This window comes from Rhincodon typus, chromosome 24, assembly GCF_021869965.1.
Source record: "Rhincodon typus isolate 14 chromosome 24, sRhiTyp1.1, whole genome shotgun sequence".
NCBI classification, from domain to species: Eukaryota; Metazoa; Chordata; class Chondrichthyes; order Orectolobiformes; family Rhincodontidae; genus Rhincodon; species Rhincodon typus.
The window spans coordinates 18,856,339-18,876,322 of NC_063355.1; the positions used below are offsets into that span (position 1 = coordinate 18,856,339).

Consider the following 19,984-nt stretch of genomic DNA (forward strand, 5'->3'; position numbering starts at 1 on the left):
ACCGCAGGAAGTGCTACACCTGCCCCTACACCCCCCCCCTCACCTCCCTTCAAGGCACAATACAAACTTTCCACATTAGACAGGGGCTCACCTGCACATCCATCAACTTCATCCACTGCTTCTGCTGCTCCCGATGTGGCCTCCTCTACATCAGTGAGACTAAGCGTCGACTCGGACACCGTTTTGTAGAGTATCTGCGCTAAATTCGTGACAAACGACAACACCTTCCAGTCACCAACCATTTTAACTCCCACTCCCATTCCCAGTCCCAGTCCCTGGGTGACATGTCCATCCTGGGCCTCCTCCAACGTCACAATGACGCCATCTGCAAACTGGAGGAACAGCACCTCATATTTCGCCTCGGGAGGTTACAGTCCAATGGCCTAAATGTGGATTTTACCAGTTTCTAAATTTCCCCACCCCCAGCCTCATCCCATGTCCAATCCCCACTTCTTTGATCTGACACAACCTGTCCATCTTCTCTCCCACCTGCCCGCTCCTCCCACCTCACTGATCAATCCCCACTACTGCCTACCTGCACTCACCTATCACCATCCCACCTACCTTTGCCAGCCCCACCCCTCCTCTCTCTATTTCTTAGCTCCCTACCCCCTCCCCATTTCTGAAGAAAGGTCCTGACCCGAAACATCAACTTTTTTGCTCCTCTGGTGGTGCCTGGCCTGCTGTATTCTTCCAGCTCCACACTGTGTTATCTCTGACTCCGGCAATTGCAGTTCCTACTATCTCCGACAGACATTTGATTGTCTGTTTGCTACCCCTCGCCCCATCTTCTGCATAAATATCAACCTTTTCCAAGCTACCATCAATTCTGAAGAAGGGTCACTGGACCTGAAACGTTAACTCTGATTTCTCTCCCAGATGCTTCCAGGCTTGCTGAGCTTTTCCAGCAATTTCTGGTTTGCTTTTGTTTCTCGTTTCCAGCACCCACAATTCTTTTTTTTTTTTTACTTGATTGTTTGGTCCTGGGATTACCACACAAGCTCGGCGGTTTGCAAATCCACATCAGTACTTTATTCTTCACTTAAACATCAAAGAACGTATTTGAAAGATACAATGGGTTCTTGATCTGATGGTGGAGTTGAATTTAGATAAATGTGAAGTGCTGCACTTTGGAAAAGCAAATCAGGGTAGGACTTATACACTTAATGGTAGCACTTATACAGTTAATGGTAAGGTCCTGGGGAGTGTTACTGAACAAAGAGATTTTGGAGTGCAAGTTCATAGTTCCTTGAAAGTACAGTCGCAAGTAGATAGGATAGTGAAGAAGACATTTCGTACATTGCCTTTAATGGTCAGTGCGTTGAGTATAGGAGTTGGGAGGTCATGTTGCAGCTATACAGGACATTGGTTAGGCAACTATTGGAATACTGTGTGCTGTTCTGGTCTCCCTCCTATAGGAAGGATGTTGTGAAACTTGAAAGGGTTCAGAAAAAAATTACAAGAACGTTGCAGGGTTGGAGGGTTTGAGCTACAGGGAGAGGCTGAATGGACTAGGGCTATTTTCTGTGGAGTGTCGGAGGCTGAGGGGTGACCTTATAGAGGTTCATAAAATCATGAGCAACATGGACAGGGTAAATAGACAAGGTCTTTTCCCCGGGATAGGGGAGTCCAAAACTAGAGGGCATAGATTTAAGGTGAGAGGGTAAAGATTTAAATGGCAAACTTTTGCATGCAGAGGGTGGTTCATGTATGGAATGAGCTGCCACAGGAAGTGGTGTAGGCTAGTACAATTACAACATTTAAAATGCATTTGGATGGGTACACGAGGAGGAGCGTTTTGGAGAGATATGGGCCAAATGCTGGCAATGGGACTAGATTTATTTAGGATAGCTGGTCAGCATGGACAAGTTGACTGAAGTGTCTGTTTCCGTGCTGTATGTCTCTATGACTCTAATCTCTAATTCTCTAATTAGAGAATCTCTAATTCTTTTCATGTGTAACTCAAGAAAATACATAGAAAACCCATTCAGCCATTAACAATATTTTTATCTTTAAAATATAATGATCCCAATACTGTTTCTTTATTCAAAAGGCCAGTTCTTACTCCAATTTGTTCCTATTTTCTACAGTATTCCTGGACACACTGCTCCTTATCATCATCCTGTAGGTGAAGTTGTTACACTTAAACTTACATCTTCTGCTATAGATTCAAAATAATCCCATTATTTTTAAATTTTCGGTAAACTCAACGATCTCTTCTTCAGTATAAATATTAAGATTCATATAGTCACTCATCACAAGTCTAACCACCCAATCTTCAATAAAAAATAACGAAAGGACTGTGGATGCTGTAAATCAGAGACAAAAACAGAAGTTGCTGGTAAAGCTCAGCAGGTCTGGCAGCATCTATGAAGAAAAACCCTTCCTTACACCAGACCTGAAACGTTGACTCTGATTTCTCTTCATAGATGCAGCTAGACCTGCTCAGCTTTTCCAGCAACTTCTGTTTTTGTTGAACCCAATTCTCAACCTCATTACCAGTTTAATTGGCTTCCTCTGTTACCACACAAAAGGAATTTGAAAAGGTTCCTCAACAAATGCCTTACATCTACTGTACATATTACATCATTAAAGAACTCTAATACATTTGTCAAACATGATTTATTTTTCACAAAATAATGTTCACTCTACCTGAATATATGATGATTTTCTAAATATCCTGCTATTACTTCCTTAACAATGGACTCTAATGTTTTCCCATTGAGAGATGTTAAGCTGAAGTTTCCTGCATTCGGACTCCCTCCTTTCTTAAGGCATTACATTTGTGGTTTACTTAGTATCTCTGTAGCCATTTCTTTTAAGACCCAAAATCCATCGGCATCAGAGATATGGGACTTGTCAGCCTTTAGTTGCATTGTTTTCCTAGTTATTTTTCTTTATTGATCACAATTAATTTACATTCTTCCATTCCTTTGCCTCTTGATTTTCTACCATTATTAGGTTACTTATTTGTACCTTCTATTGTAATTACACCCACAACGTTCTTGTTCCAAGTCTCTCCCATTACCTTGTCACCAAGTATTAATTCTAACTCTAACCCTTTGCCCCTATCCAAGTGTCACTCTGCAACTTATGCCAGAAAACATAGCCCAAAATTAGTCATTTATTGAGCTTCTAAGACTCATCCTTTATGGGACTGAAATATTTATTTTCTTTAGTTACACTTTTCCTTTTTTACATACTTGATAGAAGCTTTTACTGTGTATTTTATATTTCTTTCTAGTTTTCTCTCATGTTCTAATGTCTGTGTATATTTTCTTAGTCATTCTTTGGTGGTTTCTAAATGCTCTACAATCTTCTAACTTACAAGGAATCTTCACAGCATTGTAAATCTTTTCTTTCAATTTAATACCATCTATAATTTTCTTAGTTAGCCACAGCTGGTGCATTCCTCTCCTAGTCTTTCTTTCTCAATGGAATCTTTCTTGGGAGCTATGAATTATCTCCTTAACTGTTCAACTGCTACGATTTAATCTCTACCAACACCCTATCAGACAATCAAAAGGATATATTAATGGGATTTTACACAATGGAGAGGAAATCTGTCATCTTTAGAATTCATATGAAGATCACCATCTCTTTGCTTTTTTCACATAATCCCCTTGAGTTCATCATCACATGGACTCCTGACTTGGTGATGTGGTATCCCACAGGGACTGTTAATATGACCTTTTCCCCTGCAAGTGTCACTTTTAACTCCTTCCTGTAACCTACCCTCATTTACACAGCCCAAAATTGGGCATTTATTAAACTTTTCAGATTAAGTACTCCCTGATGAGTAAGGAGATTGCTTCCAAGTTCAGCTCAGTCTTAGATTCTCCAGAGACTTTCATACAATTCAACCAAGATCATTAAGATATGTATATTTACTTCCATGGGTATGACAAAAAAAAAGCCTGAGAGACTGATCTCCTGGGGTGCTCAATGAGATTATTAATTATATTTGCTAAGCTTAAAGCCACAGGCTTACATTTCTGGGTCAGATATTTATTTTAAGTGAGGCTAACATTCCACGGTAATGTTTTTAACCTCCTTTGTTTAAAATAAAAACAGAATACAAACCTGTTAAGCTCTGAAGTCTATTTCAAGTGAGACTTTTTTTTTGCAACAAACATATTGCAATTTGATGTGCTTTAGTATAGTTAACAGAGCACTAAATATTAAAACATATCTAGAACGTCTTAGTTTTTAATCTTGTCTTTCATTCTTAATTAGGCCAATTAAATAGCATACTATTAATTTTAATGGATTTTTAAATGTCTCACTATGGTTTTTTTTCTCAAATTCTTCCCAATGGACATGGCTTGACCTTGGCAAATTTCCAAATGTTGGCATCTGTAAGTGTACTGAAACATTGAGGCTTTTTTTAAAGTTTCACCCTTTTTAGGAAAGGTTTTCCAGAATGATTGTTCTGAAACTGATTAAAAAGTTTTTTTTGAAACAGAGCTATACTGGATTGCTGGAATAGATACTGCAATATTTTTGTTGAAGTAGTATTTTTGTTTTATGTAAATACAATAACTATATTAGCAAGTCTATACAGTCGTCTCAGGTTTACTCACTGTAAACAGCAATGTTTTGTAACATTTCAGTTACTTTCTATAGTATTATTTAAATGTTGTCTGCAAAACAAACATTTGAAGAATTGCAATCACTATCACCAGTTTGTTAAAAAGATTTGTAATACACGTTTGAAATTGATTTTTTAAAAATAAACTTTTCTATCCTACAAACAAGTCTATTTTGATCTTGTAATCTTCAATGGGAAATCTTTGACCTACATGTCATGTTTCTCTCCCTCATGTTATAGTTTAGCAATAGCCTGGTGAATTCAGGAGGAAGATCTCCCTGGCCAACCTGACCATCTGCAGGGGCTAACATCCCAAGTCCACTATGGGAAGCATAAGATGTGCCTAAACTTATAAAACAAATCAACAAGATTCCCCATTATATACTATCGGTTAAGTCCAATGAAAGAGGGATCAAGTGTGAACCTTGAGACCGAGTAAGAAATTATGAAGGTTAGAATATATTGGATATCAGTTGGGTGAGTTACCTCCAAATAAGTGAATGGAGCAGGCATGATTGAGATACAAGATTGGACAAAGCCAAGGCTTGAGCAGCATGGTGGCTCAGTGGTTAGCACTGCTGCCTCACAGTGCCAAGGACCCAGATTTGATTCCAGCCTCCTGTGTGGAGTTTGCAGATTCTCCCTGGGTTTCCTCTGGGCACTCAGGTTTCCTCCCACTATCCAAAGATGTGCAGCTTAGGTGAATGGGCTATGCTAAATTGCCCATGGTGTCTAGGGTGGGAAATACACAGTAGGGGGTAGGACTGGATGGGATGCTCTTTGGAGGTTTGGTGTGGACTTGAGAGGCCTAACGGCCTGCTTCCACACAGTAGGGACTCTACAATCAACTGTGGAGAAAAAAAAAAGTAATTGAGAGATCATCTTATAGAGGTAAAAATAATTATTAGAAAATTTCTTAAAAGTCAAGCTTCGACAGTATGAAAAGGAATACCAGTTTAAACTCAGAATGAGTTATGATATCAGTACATTCTTCACACATAAAAAAGGGTGATGAACACCCGGAATGTATTTCAGGTACAGGAATGGAGGGTAAACCGCCTCTCATTGTACAAGTATAATAAGATGTCACAAAGGAGCATCAACTAAAGATGACCATCCTCAATTCATACTTATCGAGCTTTGTCATCCAGTTTTGTTTCCCACCATCTCACTTAAGTGGCAATTCAAAAGAGAAGGTAGGTGGTGAATTGAACCGAAATATGTCTTCAGCCCAGGTCCGCAGTTAAAGGTGCTTAAAGTCAACACCAGTATCCCAGTTTCAGCCGGGTAATTCTGTGCATACTGGACGTGGGATGTGTTTTCTTAGTGGGGAAAAGGATGGGGAAGAAAACTACACCCGTCACAAAAAGAAAACATGTTTTGTATCAAGGAATTTCAACAGGTCACATGAAGAAAGGCAATCAATCATCTACAAACCTTCCACACATGTTGCAGCAACGCCAGTGCATTTGTAATGTGGAAGATTCCATTGTGCTCAATAATCTGCTACACATTACTTGCTGAGGTTGGAAAGCGAGAGACATAGAGCGTCAGCCAGAGAACGGTGTGTAAACTTATCGATAGATTTCCGAAACTATTCTTTATTCTATATTTCTTTAATGTTTTTCTTTTATTTGGGCATCATCGTACACATGAAATAAAGCCGGTCTCATTCCGCTAGGAGAAGCTTTATTTACTCGTGGTTAATCTAAGCTTGCTTTTTGCTCTATATTATTGTGTACCCATCCGAAATTCGCGTTAGTCTCGAGTAGGTACGTCCTAGCAGTTAGCTGACTGAACGCAAAATTCCTACCTCTCTTTCCTTCTTTAAAAGCTAACTTTTGACCTGGTTTCAAGTGGTGTTTAACGATGAACTGTCTTAGTACCTTTCACTACATTAAAACCACTACAGACGCAAGAACCATTTCCTTGCTACAAAGACCCACTTACTGCACCATTTTGCTAAAAAAAAAGCCACATAGTGCGAGGGTAGGCGAGAGAAAGGATGTCGGTTGTCTACTGAAGTTCGAGTATTCATTGATTTATGACAACTTATAAAGCTAACATGGACTTCAGACTGCACCTGACTTGTATTTCACATTGTGAGAAGTCTACGCAAGATTGACAGAATATTGGAGGGCACCCTGCTCACATTCCAGAAGGCCTTTTGACAAGGTGCTGTGCAGGAGGCTGCTAAACAAGAGCCCATGGTGTTAGGGGCAAGGTACTGGCATGGAAAGAGGATTGGTTGACAGCAGAAGGCAGAGTGGGAAGGGGGTCATTTTCAGGATGGCAGATAGTAATTTGTGGCATTCCACAGGGGGTCAGTGTTAGGCCATAACTGGTTATGTTATACATTAACAATCTGGACTAAGAAGCTGAGGGCATTGTTCCTAAATTTGCAGATTACACAAACATAGGTGGAGGGACAGGGAGTGTTGAGGAAGTGGGGAGGCTGATGAATTTGGACAGGCTAGGTCAGTAAGCAAACAAGTGGCAGATGGAATACAAAGTGGGAAAGTGTGCAGTTATGCACTTGGATAGGAACAATAGAGGTATAGATCATTTTCTAAATGGGGAAAAGCTTTGGAAATATGAAGAACAAAGGGGCTTGGGAGTCCTCGTTCAGGATTCTCCAGGTTAATGTGCAGGTTCAGTTTGCAGTTAGGAAGGCAAATGCAACATTAGCATTCATTTCTAGAGCAAAGATGTACTGCTGAGGTTGTATAAGGCTCTGGTCAAATTGCATTTGGGATGTTGTGAGCAGTTTTGGGCCCCGCATCGAAGGAAAGATGTGGGATGTGCTGGTGTTGGAAGGGGTCCAGAGGAGGTTTACACGAATGATCCCGGGGTTAATGGCTGGTCACATGAGTGGTGGTTAAGGACCCGGGTCTGTACTTGATGGATTTAAAAGGATAGGGATCTGATTGAAACTTACAAAATATGGAGATGTTTCCACTAATAGGAGAGACTAGAACCCCAGGGCACAGCCTCAAGATGAGGAGGAATTTCTTCAGCCAGAGGGTAGTGAATCTATGGAACTCATTGCCACAGAAGGCCGTGGAGGCCAAGTCATTGTCTGTGCTTAAGACAGAGATACGTAAGTTCTCGATTAGTAAGGGGATCAAGGGTTAAAGGGAGAAAGCAGAAAAATGAGGTTGAGAACATATCAGCCGAATCAAATGGTGGAGCACACTCGATGGGCCAAATGTGCACCTATATCTTATGGACATTCTTTCTGGAATGTTATTGGGACTAGATTCTGGACAACTGTGTCTCAATATATATTCTTAAAATTACATGGATAGCAAAGTGACATCAGCAGAGAAAACCTCATTGATCTTGAGGCTAACATTTCAGATGCAGAGATTGCAGGATCTGCTCTGTATATTTGGAATTAAAATAAAGTGCTAAAAATAAAGAGGTCCATGGCCAAGTTCAACTTAAAATCACTTTTGACAGCTTAGTAATTCTAACTAAAAAAAGTCCTTGGTCACCTTAAAAGTTTACTCAATTAAATGGCTTGCAGTACTACCTCAACAGTAAATTATAACTAGTCTATTGATCAAGAGAGGCAGCAAGATGATAGCAAATCACAAACATCCCTGGAAAAACAAAGTCAATTTGAAAGAGAGAGCTGCTGCCAGCATCTTTAATCTGCTCCGACTGAACATGACGTAGGATACCAAACCCCAGCTCTCCCCATAGTCAAAGCTGCATATTTTTAACATTTTACAGATGATTGAATTTCAACCAGTAGAAAATACCAAAACAAAATCCTTGTAGAGTGTACTAAAACAACTAACAATGTATTAGCAACACCTAACTGAGCATTAATCTGCTCTCTCGAAGAGACATGGGTGGTAGATATTAGTTCGCATTCTTTCCATTTTACAGGTATTTCATTGGTGCAACACAAATTATTTTCAGGGGCAGGGCCACACCTTCGCATAACTCAGTGACTGTGCAGTGGTCAATCTGACATCGACCCAGTCAGAACAATGACAGCAAATTAACAGATTAATAGTAGGGTTGTGGATATGACCATGAGTAAAATTACAGTGACAATGAGCAAGGCCAGGAGAAAATAATCTTTTGGGCTCTTATTGTTGACCACTAGCAAGAAACTGCTGTGAAGAGCAATGTGTGTGAATAACACGTTGTAACTGTACACACCCCTCAATCACAATAGCTTGGCAAAGAAGCTCCAACAACAATCTTCAGGACAGAAACCGGGTATTGGCTTGTACTCAAAAGAACTTTATTTTTTTAAAAATCTGAATTTAAATGATTCAAGTTCAGTGTGATGTCTTCTAATTAGTACTTTGCAGCCCTAGAGTTAAATGTCACCAACGGCAATTTGTACAACTGAATGCGCTAACTCAGTAAATTTGGGAGCTGGCGTGAAATAAACCATCAGCTTGTCACAGGGACCCGACCGGTTCCCATGTCTTTCTGGAAAAGGGAATACCACCCCTTCCCAGTTTAGGCTAAATTGACTCAGTTTCAAACTAAGTGGTTGGCTGAAATAAATGTTGCTTGTACTGATACAGTAGATTTTGAGCAAGGGGATGGATGGGACAATGACAAAAGGAAAGCATCTGATGGGAGCGGCTCAGACATGAGAAGAAAACTAGAAAGCAGTGAAGGAGAACAGAGTACAATTGACAAATGGAAATTCTGTTGGAGAGAACAGCAGAACTTCAAGTTGGTTTTTCTGGAAGTACAGTGAATTAGACACAAATCATTGAGCTTGTTGGACCTCAAAAAAAACGATAAGATTAAGGTCTCTTTTGAAGTCACAGCACTATTCTCATCCATTGACATACCTAGCCAGAGAAACACTTGCCATATTACTGGATGCAGCAGAAGCGGCGACTCCAAACAGCTCCATCAGCAAGGACGACATACTAGACTACTGGACCTATGTCTCACCACACACTTCATTTTTAATGGCCAAATATACAAATCAATGGCACACCTATGAGGTCACCCATCTTGGGGCATACTGCAGCGGCAGTCATGCAAAGACTGGAACGCACTACTCTTCCCCCTCATACAGCCAAAACTGTGGATCCAATACGTGGACGATACATCTGTCATCGTTAAAGGCACCAAGTTAGAAGAGACACACCAACTCATCATCAATGTTTTCACAGGGATCATATTTACGAGAGAAGAGGAAGAGAAAAATCAACTCAGATAGCAAGAGCTGCAGATGCTGGAGTCAGAGACAATATAGTGTGGAGCTGCAGGAACACAGCAGGCCAGGCAGGATCAGACAAACAGGAAAGTTGATATTTCAGATCGGGACCCTTCGTCAGAAATAGGGAGGTGGAAGAGAGCTCAGAAATAAATAGAGGGGAGGGCTGGGGAAGGTGGGTGGATGGTGATAGGTGAGTGCAGGTAGGGAGTGATGGGGATTGGTCAGTGGGATGGATGGGGCGGATAGGTGGGAGAGAAGATGGACAGGTTGTGACAGGTCAAGGAGACGGGGATGAGAGGGAGGGTTGGGGATGAGATGAGGCCGGGGGTGGGGAGATTTCAAAAACTGGTGAATTTCATGTTTAGGTGATCGGGCTGTAGGCTCCTGAGGCGGAATATGAACTGTTGCTCCTCGTGTTATTGTGACACTGGAGAAGGCCCAAGATGGACATGTCACCCAGGGAGTGGGAGGGGGAGTTAAAATAGTTGGTGACCGGAGGGTGTTGTCGTTTGTCGCAAACAGAGTGCACATGCTCTACGGAACGGTCTTCAAGTCTACGCTTCGTCTCACTGATGTACAGGAGGCCACATTGGGAGCAGCAGATACAGTAGACCAAGTTGACAGATGTGCAGGTGAACCCTGTCTAATATGGAAAGTTTGTATTGTGCCCTGAATGGAGATGAGGGGAGAGGTGTATGGGCAGGTGTAGCACTTCCTGCAATTGCAGGGAAAGGTGCCGGGTGTGGTGGGGTTTATGAGGAGTGCGGAGCGGATGAGGGAGTCACAGAGAGAGTGGTCCCTATGAAAGGCAGGTAGGGATGGGGAGAGAAATATCTCTTTGGCTGTGGGGTCGGATTGTAGATGGCAGAAGTGGCAGAGAATGATAAGCTGGATGCGAGGTTGGTAGGGTGATATGTGAGGACAAGGGGGATTCTGTCTTTATTTTTGTTGGGTAGAATGCATGACCAACAGGAAGTTCCAAACTACAGTCTATAGGAAGGCAACCCACACTGAACAAATCCTTAATTTCCACAGCAATCACCCCAACATCCACAAACAAAGTTGTGTTAGGATACTATTCATACAGGCCACAACTCACTGCAACATGCCAGAACTACACAGGAAGGAGAAACAGCACCTACACAAGGTACGTGCTAACAACAGATATTCCAATAACTTCATCCGCAGGTGCCTACTCGATAGACAATGCCAAGAGGGCACAGTATGGCCCAATGCACTGGCCACACTACCCTGTATCAAGAACATATCAGAACTGACAACGAGACTCCTACAACCACTAGGAATCATGGTAGCACACAAACCCACAGACACACTACAACAAACACACACAAGGACCAAAGACCCAAAACCAATGACATGCAGTAACAATGTAGTTTACAAAATACCTTGCAATGACTGCAACAAACATTACCAGAAGGAAACTGGCCAGACCAGAAGGAAACTAGCCATCAGGATATACGAACACCAGCTAGCAGCAAAAACAACACAACAAACTTTCCCCCATCTCAGTTAACTCGGATAATGAAGACCATCAATTTAACTGGGACAACATGACCATCTTAGCTCAAGCCAACCACAGAATTCCTCGAGGCCTGGCTTTCAACCCGTAATGCAATCAACAAACATGTAGAATTAGACCCCATATATAAACCCATGCAGAACAGAACCGGAAATGACACAACCTAACTTAGCAGACCGGATCATATAAATACCAAGCAGACTAGAACAACATTGCTTCATCAGAGGCCTCACTGAAGTTGTTACCTAGCGTTGTGACGAAACTTGTATACGATAACCAGCTAACAACTTCATCCACAACCCGAGCTACAAATCTTCGCAAGAACCTTAAGACACAAATCATTATATCTCAACCTTTCATCAGAATGGCGAAAAGTTAATCAGCCTGAAATGTTAATACTTTCTCTCTCCACAAATGCTGCCTGACTTACTGACTATTTCCTAGCATTTTTTGCTTTTGTTTCAGCTTTCCAGCATCAGCAGCATTTTGCTTTTTGATTCGTATTGGCAATTGCTAGTGACCAAATGTTGAAATTCCACATGTGGTTGAGCAGTACCAGTGAAGGAATAATACAAGTGTATAACATAGGATTACACTAGATACATGGTACAAATATATTTCTGTGTGGAGCTCCAAGTTAAATTCCCATGGCCACAGTTATAATGAGAACTAGGTGTATGAGACAGACATGCTTTAATTGCAGCCTCTTGCTCTTTAGAAAGCTTAAGGTTTACATCACTTCTCCATCTGATTTGCAGTGTTAATTTCTAGGCTCCACCCAACACAATGGTTCTGCTTCCCATATTGCCATGAAGTGTTCTTTTTAACGCTAAACAATATAATTAGGTTATATATAAAGTAAAAGGATATAACAGGAATTTTAAAAGGGGATTAAATTACATCTGCATAGCTAGCAGAGTTGTTACTTGCTCTTAACTTCATCTGAAGAATTACACTCCCTGGTACAATGCTACCAGAAATTAAGCATTGTTAGTTTGAGAGTAGTTCTGAGCTCAGTATTGGTACCTGAGGTCTGCTTGCGAAAGTATTCTAAATCAACATCAATCATCTACCTTCCAGTTTTTTTTTCCTGACACATGAAAATTGATAGATAATTTGGATACCATTAGCAAGGTACAGACTTGCTCAAGGGAAGGGCCTGGCAAAGATACATTAATATTTCCCCATGTTAAATCAGGTCACTCAGATTTGATGCACAAATCCAATTTCACTGACTTTAAACATCGCAACATGCTTTGTACTCAAGAATAAATCAGCAACTTTGTATTCAAAAGTAATGTACAAATTTCTGTATTAGCACCAGTTATGTAGAATTTAAGAAACATTTTTAAAAAGCTGAAGTTTTAAGTAATGTTCCAATCAGGTTAACAGCAATTTGATTGCAGTTGCAATGTTTTTGTTGGGTGGTCTACCAGCAGACAACTAATCAATCATATGGGTGGACAAGTCACACGAAGGTGCAACGTGTCTCCAATGTCATGGTTCTTTAACAACTGACCTTAAACTGGATTTTTATTTGGTTTGACTACTCGACAAAAGAATAATGACATGGTGATTTTGGCAGCTCAGCCTGCATTAAGCCTGCACGACTTGTTATGGTCAATCAGATACACAACTACAGGTCCATGGGGTCACTCTGGGTGAAAAGTAATAGTCCTTCTGGGAGTGGAATTTTCTCTTGTTCATTAAGTTATCAAAATCTAAAGTCTTCAAAAAACAAACCTTTTACTTAGCAGATTATTAGCTTTAAAAATACCTTGGCTGCGAAACCCTGCCTTAAGCTTTAATTTGTACATAGTTTTGCTTCCTTCATATTAAAGTGGAACACCAGGTACTTAAAATTTCATCAAGTACACAACAATGCTCATGCAAGAATGCATTCAAAATGAAACTTCGGCAAGACTTAGTGATTATTTCGCAAAATTTACACCACAAATGGTGATCAGACATTTACAATTACTCTCATTCAAAAATCAACTTCATAAAGTTAACAAGAATATTTAAAGTGAAGCAGATGATAAACATAAATGGCTTAATCCGATTTAGAATACTTTTCTTTTAATCTGGTAAATGTTCTTAGGTTTTCAGTTCCACTGCACCATTACTGGTAGAAACTTCCACAGATCGGGCTGTCCCTTGTGCATAAGCTTGCTGAAAGGGGATTTGCTCCACTGAAATGCTGGAACTTGATCCCATGTTGGACCACTCACTGCAATCATCTGGTAGTTTTTGTGTAACTCAAACGAAGTAACCTAGGTATTAACACAAGTCACAGATCATCAAATCAGCTAATGCTAGCTTTAGAAAGCCATCCTGGTTACCATAGTGGGCCTGCAGACAGGTGTTGCCAATTAGAAATGGTTTGATTAGATCTAAAAGAAGAGAGAGTATGTTTGTGGAATATAAGCAGTGTTAAGTAAATCAAAGTTGTATTTCAGACGATTGAATACTTTTGGTGTGCAATTGTCAGTAGGTATTCAATAATCAAATGTAATGACATGACAGTTAAATCTATCGAGTTTGTCAAAAGAAGAATGCTAAAGATAGAAACTCAATACGATGCGCCGGACTGTGCCATAGAATTTTAGATAGTGCACAGTATCTTTAATGCCTTCCTGGACAAATAAATGGTACCATGGATAAGAAATGCAACCATATTTCAGTGTGGCACTAGAATATCAGACTTAATTCTACACTCAGATCATGTGTAATTCAAATTCAGAATTTTTTGACTCTGTGCTACCAAGTGAGTTAAGTTTGTACTGTTCTTCAATGGGTGATGGTCAAACATAGTGGTAAATGTGACATAATTAAAGGAAGAGGTAACAATACAATTACTGACCAGTTAGTTCCTCATTTCTTTCACTGTTTAGTTAATTGTTGAAATGTTAATCTTAACATGTTCTTTGTAAATTATTCAAACATCCATTTTAGGAAAGAAGTTAAAGTTAGGATGCCTTCTCTAAGTTTCTGTGTGTTGTCCAGCAATTGTGCAAGATATCAGAGACCAGCAAATTGCAAGTTAAAGCATTCTATCTAGTGCATGTTTTTTTTTGGGCCGGAGAGGTGGTGGGGAAGAGAGAGGAATAGGGAAGTGAAAAATTACCAAATTACCAAAACTACTTTTGGTCTGAATTAATTTTTTTTGTGTAGCAATAAAGCAAAGAAAAACTGAAATAATGTATACTATTGGAATTGCATGACTCGGCAGTAAAGCATTTGAATAAAAAGAGCCAAAATGTTTCACGTGGAACCCATTATTAGAATTTCTGCTGTTCCTATGAAAGGTCATACCCACAGTTTTAAATGATCTCCCATTCAGATGCTGTTCCCACCTAATTCTTTGTGCTGTACAATATAATTTTTAAAAAAATCTCACCTTCATGTCTGTACCACCATGTGAACGCTGTCCTAATGCTGAAAACGGGTAAGTTCCATTGGCTGGATTTAGATCAGATCTAGCAGAAATTGTATTCTCACCGTTGTATTTAGGATTGCATTGCACACATTCGGAAAGAGGGTCGTTCTTAAAGTTATTATACCTGACAAATACAAACTAATTAATTAACCTGAAAAGTGAAAACATGAAAACTTAATATTGAATATGTTATAAAACCTCCAAGCAAGCAAAAGCCTTCCGAATGGAGACTGAAACTTGAAGATTTTCAGCACAATTTCTGCACTGCAGCAGTAACCACACTTGAAAAGTATTTCATTGGCTACAGAGAGCTTTGCAACATTTGAAAACATTAAATAAAAATGTTTGCATTTTTTAAATTAGATTGGGTGGGTGCCAAGAGGGGCAGATAAAACCAAGATGTAATAATTAGGTTATTTGTGATTAATGTCTGTCGATCAAAGAATTGCAAAGTGATGGAAGCAGAGTACTAAATTTGAGATCCAGGAAAAGAAAGAATTGGCAGCATGCTTAACCAGCAAAGAAACAGCAAAGTTTGTAAACAGCATATTTGGTTCTAGAAACCTTCTCCCCTGGTTGGAATAGAGTATACTTCTTTTAGTACTGCACTCTGTAAAAGCAGTTAAAAGTCCCTACTATTTGCTTGAAATATTGTTGCTTTTAAAGTTTTGGCAAAGATCTGTAGTTCCGATTGTGGGTGAGGTTGTTGACTTACTCGCCGAGCTGGCTTGTTCTTGTTCAGATGTTTCATCACTATGCTAGGTAACATCATCAGTGGAGCCTCCGATGAAGCGATGTTATTCTACTCCGCTTGGAATTTATACTGTCTGGTCCGTTAAGGTAAGTACTGACATTTCCAGTTTTGATCTGTATGGGTTTGTATATGGGGTCCAGTGCTATATGTTTGTTGATAGCACTACAGGTGGAGAACCATGCCTCTAGGAATTCCCGTGCATGTCAATGTTTGGCTTGAGCTACTATGGTTACCTTGTCCCAGTTAAACTGATGGCCTTCATTGTCTGAGTGTACCGATATTAAGGACAGCTCATCCTACCGCTTTGCTGCTAGTTGATGTTTATGTATTCTGATGGCTAGTTTCCTTCCCATCTGTAGGAAAACATATAGAATTGGATCCCATATACAAACCTGTACAGATCAAAACCGGAAATGACACTACTCCCCATAACGGACCGGACAGTGTAAATTTCAAGCGCAGTAGAATAACATAGATTCCTCGGAGGCTCCACTGATGATGTCATCTAGCATGGTGACGAAACGTCTAAACAAGAACAAGCCAGCTCAGCGAGCAAGTCAACAACCTCATATTATTTCCTTCATTTAACAAATGGTCATAATTAAATCTTACATTTTCTGTTAATGAACATTATCTTTAACCTAGAAGAAAAAGGCATTGTGCTCAATGACATGAAATCAATAAGAACCTGAAAATTAAAAAGCATAATCATGGTGCATTAAGGTTTTAAAGTCAATATCCTATGAGTTGACAATGAAATAAATCAAACAGAACCTCAAACTGTGTCTAATTTTGTGCCCATATCCTCATTTCAGTAAATCCTATCACTCAGCAAGGTAAGCTGATGTGCCTCAAAAATTGTAAGTACCACTTTTCTAAATGTTCTTACTTTTTGTTCTAACTTAGGAGGAATGCAAACCAAAAAAGGTCACAGTCCTTCATAGTCATACAGGTGGATCAAAGAATTTTGCTGTTGCCATTACAGTGGCATAGGTCCCAAATACAAAACGTCTGAACAGGAGAATTAAAAAAATAATAACGGCAGAACAGGAATAGACTAAATACAAAATGTTCTGCTTCAAACTGTAGGGTTCTCGAAGTGGAATCCTGTAAATTGAGAAGTAATCTTCATATAAATAGCTATATAGAATTTACAGCATTGAAACAGACTATTCGGCCAAACTGGTCAATGCCAGTATTTATGCTCCACATGGTATTCTTCTCACTTTACTTGATCTAACTATTAGCATAACCTTTGATTCCATTTACCCTTGCATATTTATTATTTCTTTTGAGTACAGCTATGGTATTTGCCTCAGTCATTTCATTTGGTACTAAGTTCCACCTGCTAATCACACTATGTAAAGTAATATTTCCTGAACTCCCAATTGGATTTATTATCAACTATTTTATAATTATGGCTGCTAGTTTTGATTTCTCTCACAAATAATTAATTTGATATGGCAGTTCCAATCCACGAATGGAAAATGTCATCTCTCTCTGAGTCTTAATTGTTTGGCTTGCAAATGTTATAAAATTAATAATTTCAATCAGCTCCCAGTTGACACCTTTATCTGAACACATGGTGCTCGAATTCAAGAAACTAAAGAGGTATGTGTGTCTGGCATTAAAATAAGCTCTGAATTTTATGTTAGCTAATAAGTCCAATATTTGAGCATATTTTCGTACAAAAATCAACACAAGGAGGGTGCTGACTAATGGAAATTAATAGAACATATTTTAGAACCTTATGAGCTTAATAACATCAATACAAATTTTCACAGTAAAACGTACATAATATTGTGGATAAATCCAAGATAAATTTGATATACATTTTGCTCGTGAAAGCTTATTTCAGACCAAGGCTATTAACATAAATTGTGTCTTTTCAAGGGGTGATCTCATTATTTTAGTCTAAAATAGAATCTAGTAATTCAAACGGAATGATCTTGTCTAATTTCTTAAAATGCACAAAAAAGTACTCGCTTGTTATTTAGGACTCCGTTTCAGGCAAATAACAGAATTTAAAAATCAATATACTCTGAGGTTTATCCAAGTCCTTTATGTTAGTGTAATGTCCTGCAATTTAGCTGAACCTCACTATGTTTACTAGTTTAAAAGATCAACACAATGTGGAACCTTTATCCTGACCGATGTAGCTCCATGTACCTCATTAATTTAATCATTGAATCCATGTCTGTAACTAAAGTCTGATTTCGACGGAATATCAGGGCTCGAGGAGTCTTATCGTAACTGAACCAGTCTCCAAATTCCTTAACGAGGGCTGCTTTACCACTGGCATTAAAAATCTCTTCAAAATATCTACAGAAATGGAAGGTTTAAAAAAGTATGAATAGTAGTTATCAAAAATAAAAACTTCAATTTCATTCAGTAAAAATATTTACTTACAGAATGTCACCCACTTTTCTGCTCCTATGGGTCTTCCTAGCATTAGCATTATAGCACACAGAGAGATAAGTATCTAAATTTCTCTGCCATTGCTCTGGTCAATTCAGAGCACCAATGAACCAGGGACAACATTTCCTTTGATTTCCCCAACTTTCCATTACTTGGCCCATAGCCTTGAATGTTATGATGTGTCAAGTGCTCATCCATGTACATTTTAAAGGTTGAGGTTTCCTGCCTCTACTACCTTCCCAGGCACTGCATTCCAGATTCCCACCATCCTATGTGAAAAATTGTTTCCTCAAATCCCCTCAAAATCTCCTGCCCTTCAACTTAAAATTATGTCCCTCATTACTGATCCTTCAACTAAGGGGAACAGTTGCTTTCTATCCACCCTGTGCATACCCCCCACTCCCTCACAATCTTATATACTTCAATCAGGTCTGCTTAGCATTCTCTGCTCTAAATAAAACAATCCAAGCCGATTCAGCCTCCAGTAGTGTTCTCCAGTAAGGGCAAAATTCAAACCAATGTGGGCAAAGAAGCAAACTCCGGCTAATGAGGAATCTGTTTCTATTAGCTATTATTCTAGCACTCTGAAGTGATGCACCAATACAGTGCCAACTTCTATCATGGAATATCTCAGTCAATCATAAGCCATTAAGAAAATTCCTACAGATATAAAACGTCAGTGCAAATATAACCAGAGTATGTGAATACGAATAATTGTGACAAGAACATTAGTGATGTGAATATTTCAACCAATTACACATCCTGTATATACTTGAGTAAAAGTTGATCTCATGTAAAAGCCAACACCTATTTTTGGCCAAAAAATCTGGAATTTTCCATATCTTGTAAAAGCTGACTCCTAGTTCTTCACAGATAACAGATCAACATTTGTGAGCCAAAGGATTATCCTGACCCTAAATGTTACAATGAGGAAATGATTTCTTTTCTCATGCTGTGTGTTTTGATGTACAATTCACACCAATTTGGCGCAAAAATTTAAGATGCATCAGGTCAGAGTCAGATGACAGCGTCCCCTTGTGTGCAGCTCAGCTGAGCTCAGTTCTCCTGCAGCACTCGTGGAATAGTCATATACCCAGTTGAGGTTTTGAAATTTCTTCATTTTGTGTAAAAATGCCCTCTAGAAAAAAACAAGTATGCAGCAGCATTTAAACTGGAAGTTATTGAAGTTGCAGAAAAGATAAATAACTGTGCAGCAGCAAGAGAATTCTGTGTTTTGGAGAGACTGGAGAAAGATATTGAACCAACTTCAGACAATGCCAAAATGAAAGTGTGCCAACAGAGGTAAACCTAGTAAGTGTCCACAATTGGAAAAAATAGTTTGAGTGGGTACTTGAAAATCGTCAAAATGGAAAATGTGTTAGTCGTGAAGCCATCCGAATCCATGCACGAAACAAATCAAAGAAGGATGGAATTTCAGATTTTAAGTCAAGATGATGCACAAGATTCATAAATAAGATTTGCACAAAAGCTGCCTGCTGAACGAGAAGATATTACATTTTCACCAGTTTATAATCAGAAATCGGCAGGAGGGCTAATTTTAAGAAGTTAATTAATTTTAATTTGTTTAATTTAAGATGTACCATGTAATTGTAATTTAAAGCCATATTCTAATTTTACTTTACTTTTTGTATGTATGATTAAAATCTTTACTGTTTCATTTTGTTTTTTTTTGTCTTTATCCAGTAATTAATGTAATTCATTGTGTTTTATTGTTTATTCATTTAGAGATCAATTGGGCTTCTGCTAATGATACAGTATTCTGGACAGTAGCATGAATTTCAGCCCCTCAAAAGTAGTCGCCATGTAATAGTCGACCCCATAAAACTAACCTTAAAAAAAAGTATAAAAATTTGACTTTTATACGAGTATATACAGCATATACATGAATGTATATAGCGTTATTTACTCAAATTGCTACAACAAAATCAGACAGCACTACTCCAATTATGAGATAGTAAGAACTGCTGATGCTGGAGTCAGAGATAACAGTGTGGAGCTGGAGGAGCACAGCAGGC

At 39.1% G+C, this 19,984-nt stretch overlaps 1 protein-coding gene across 1 annotated transcript in view; it reads right to left on the reverse strand.

Moving 5' to 3' along the window:
- Positions 1 to 2,603: 2,603 nt before the first annotated feature.
- plbd2 (phospholipase B domain containing 2) overlaps positions 2,604 to 19,984 on the reverse strand; it is a 37,171-nt gene continuing 19,790 nt past the window's right edge. The window contains exons 9-11 of the mRNA XM_020521180.2: positions 17,700 to 17,852; positions 14,738 to 14,900; positions 2,604 to 13,610 (exon numbers count right to left, since the gene is read on the reverse strand). Of these exons, the coding sequence (XP_020376769.2) occupies positions 13,443 to 13,610; positions 14,738 to 14,900; positions 17,700 to 17,852 (484 nt within the window). The 3' untranslated portion in view covers positions 2,604 to 13,442. The remainder of the gene's footprint in view (positions 13,611 to 14,737; positions 14,901 to 17,699; positions 17,853 to 19,984) is intronic.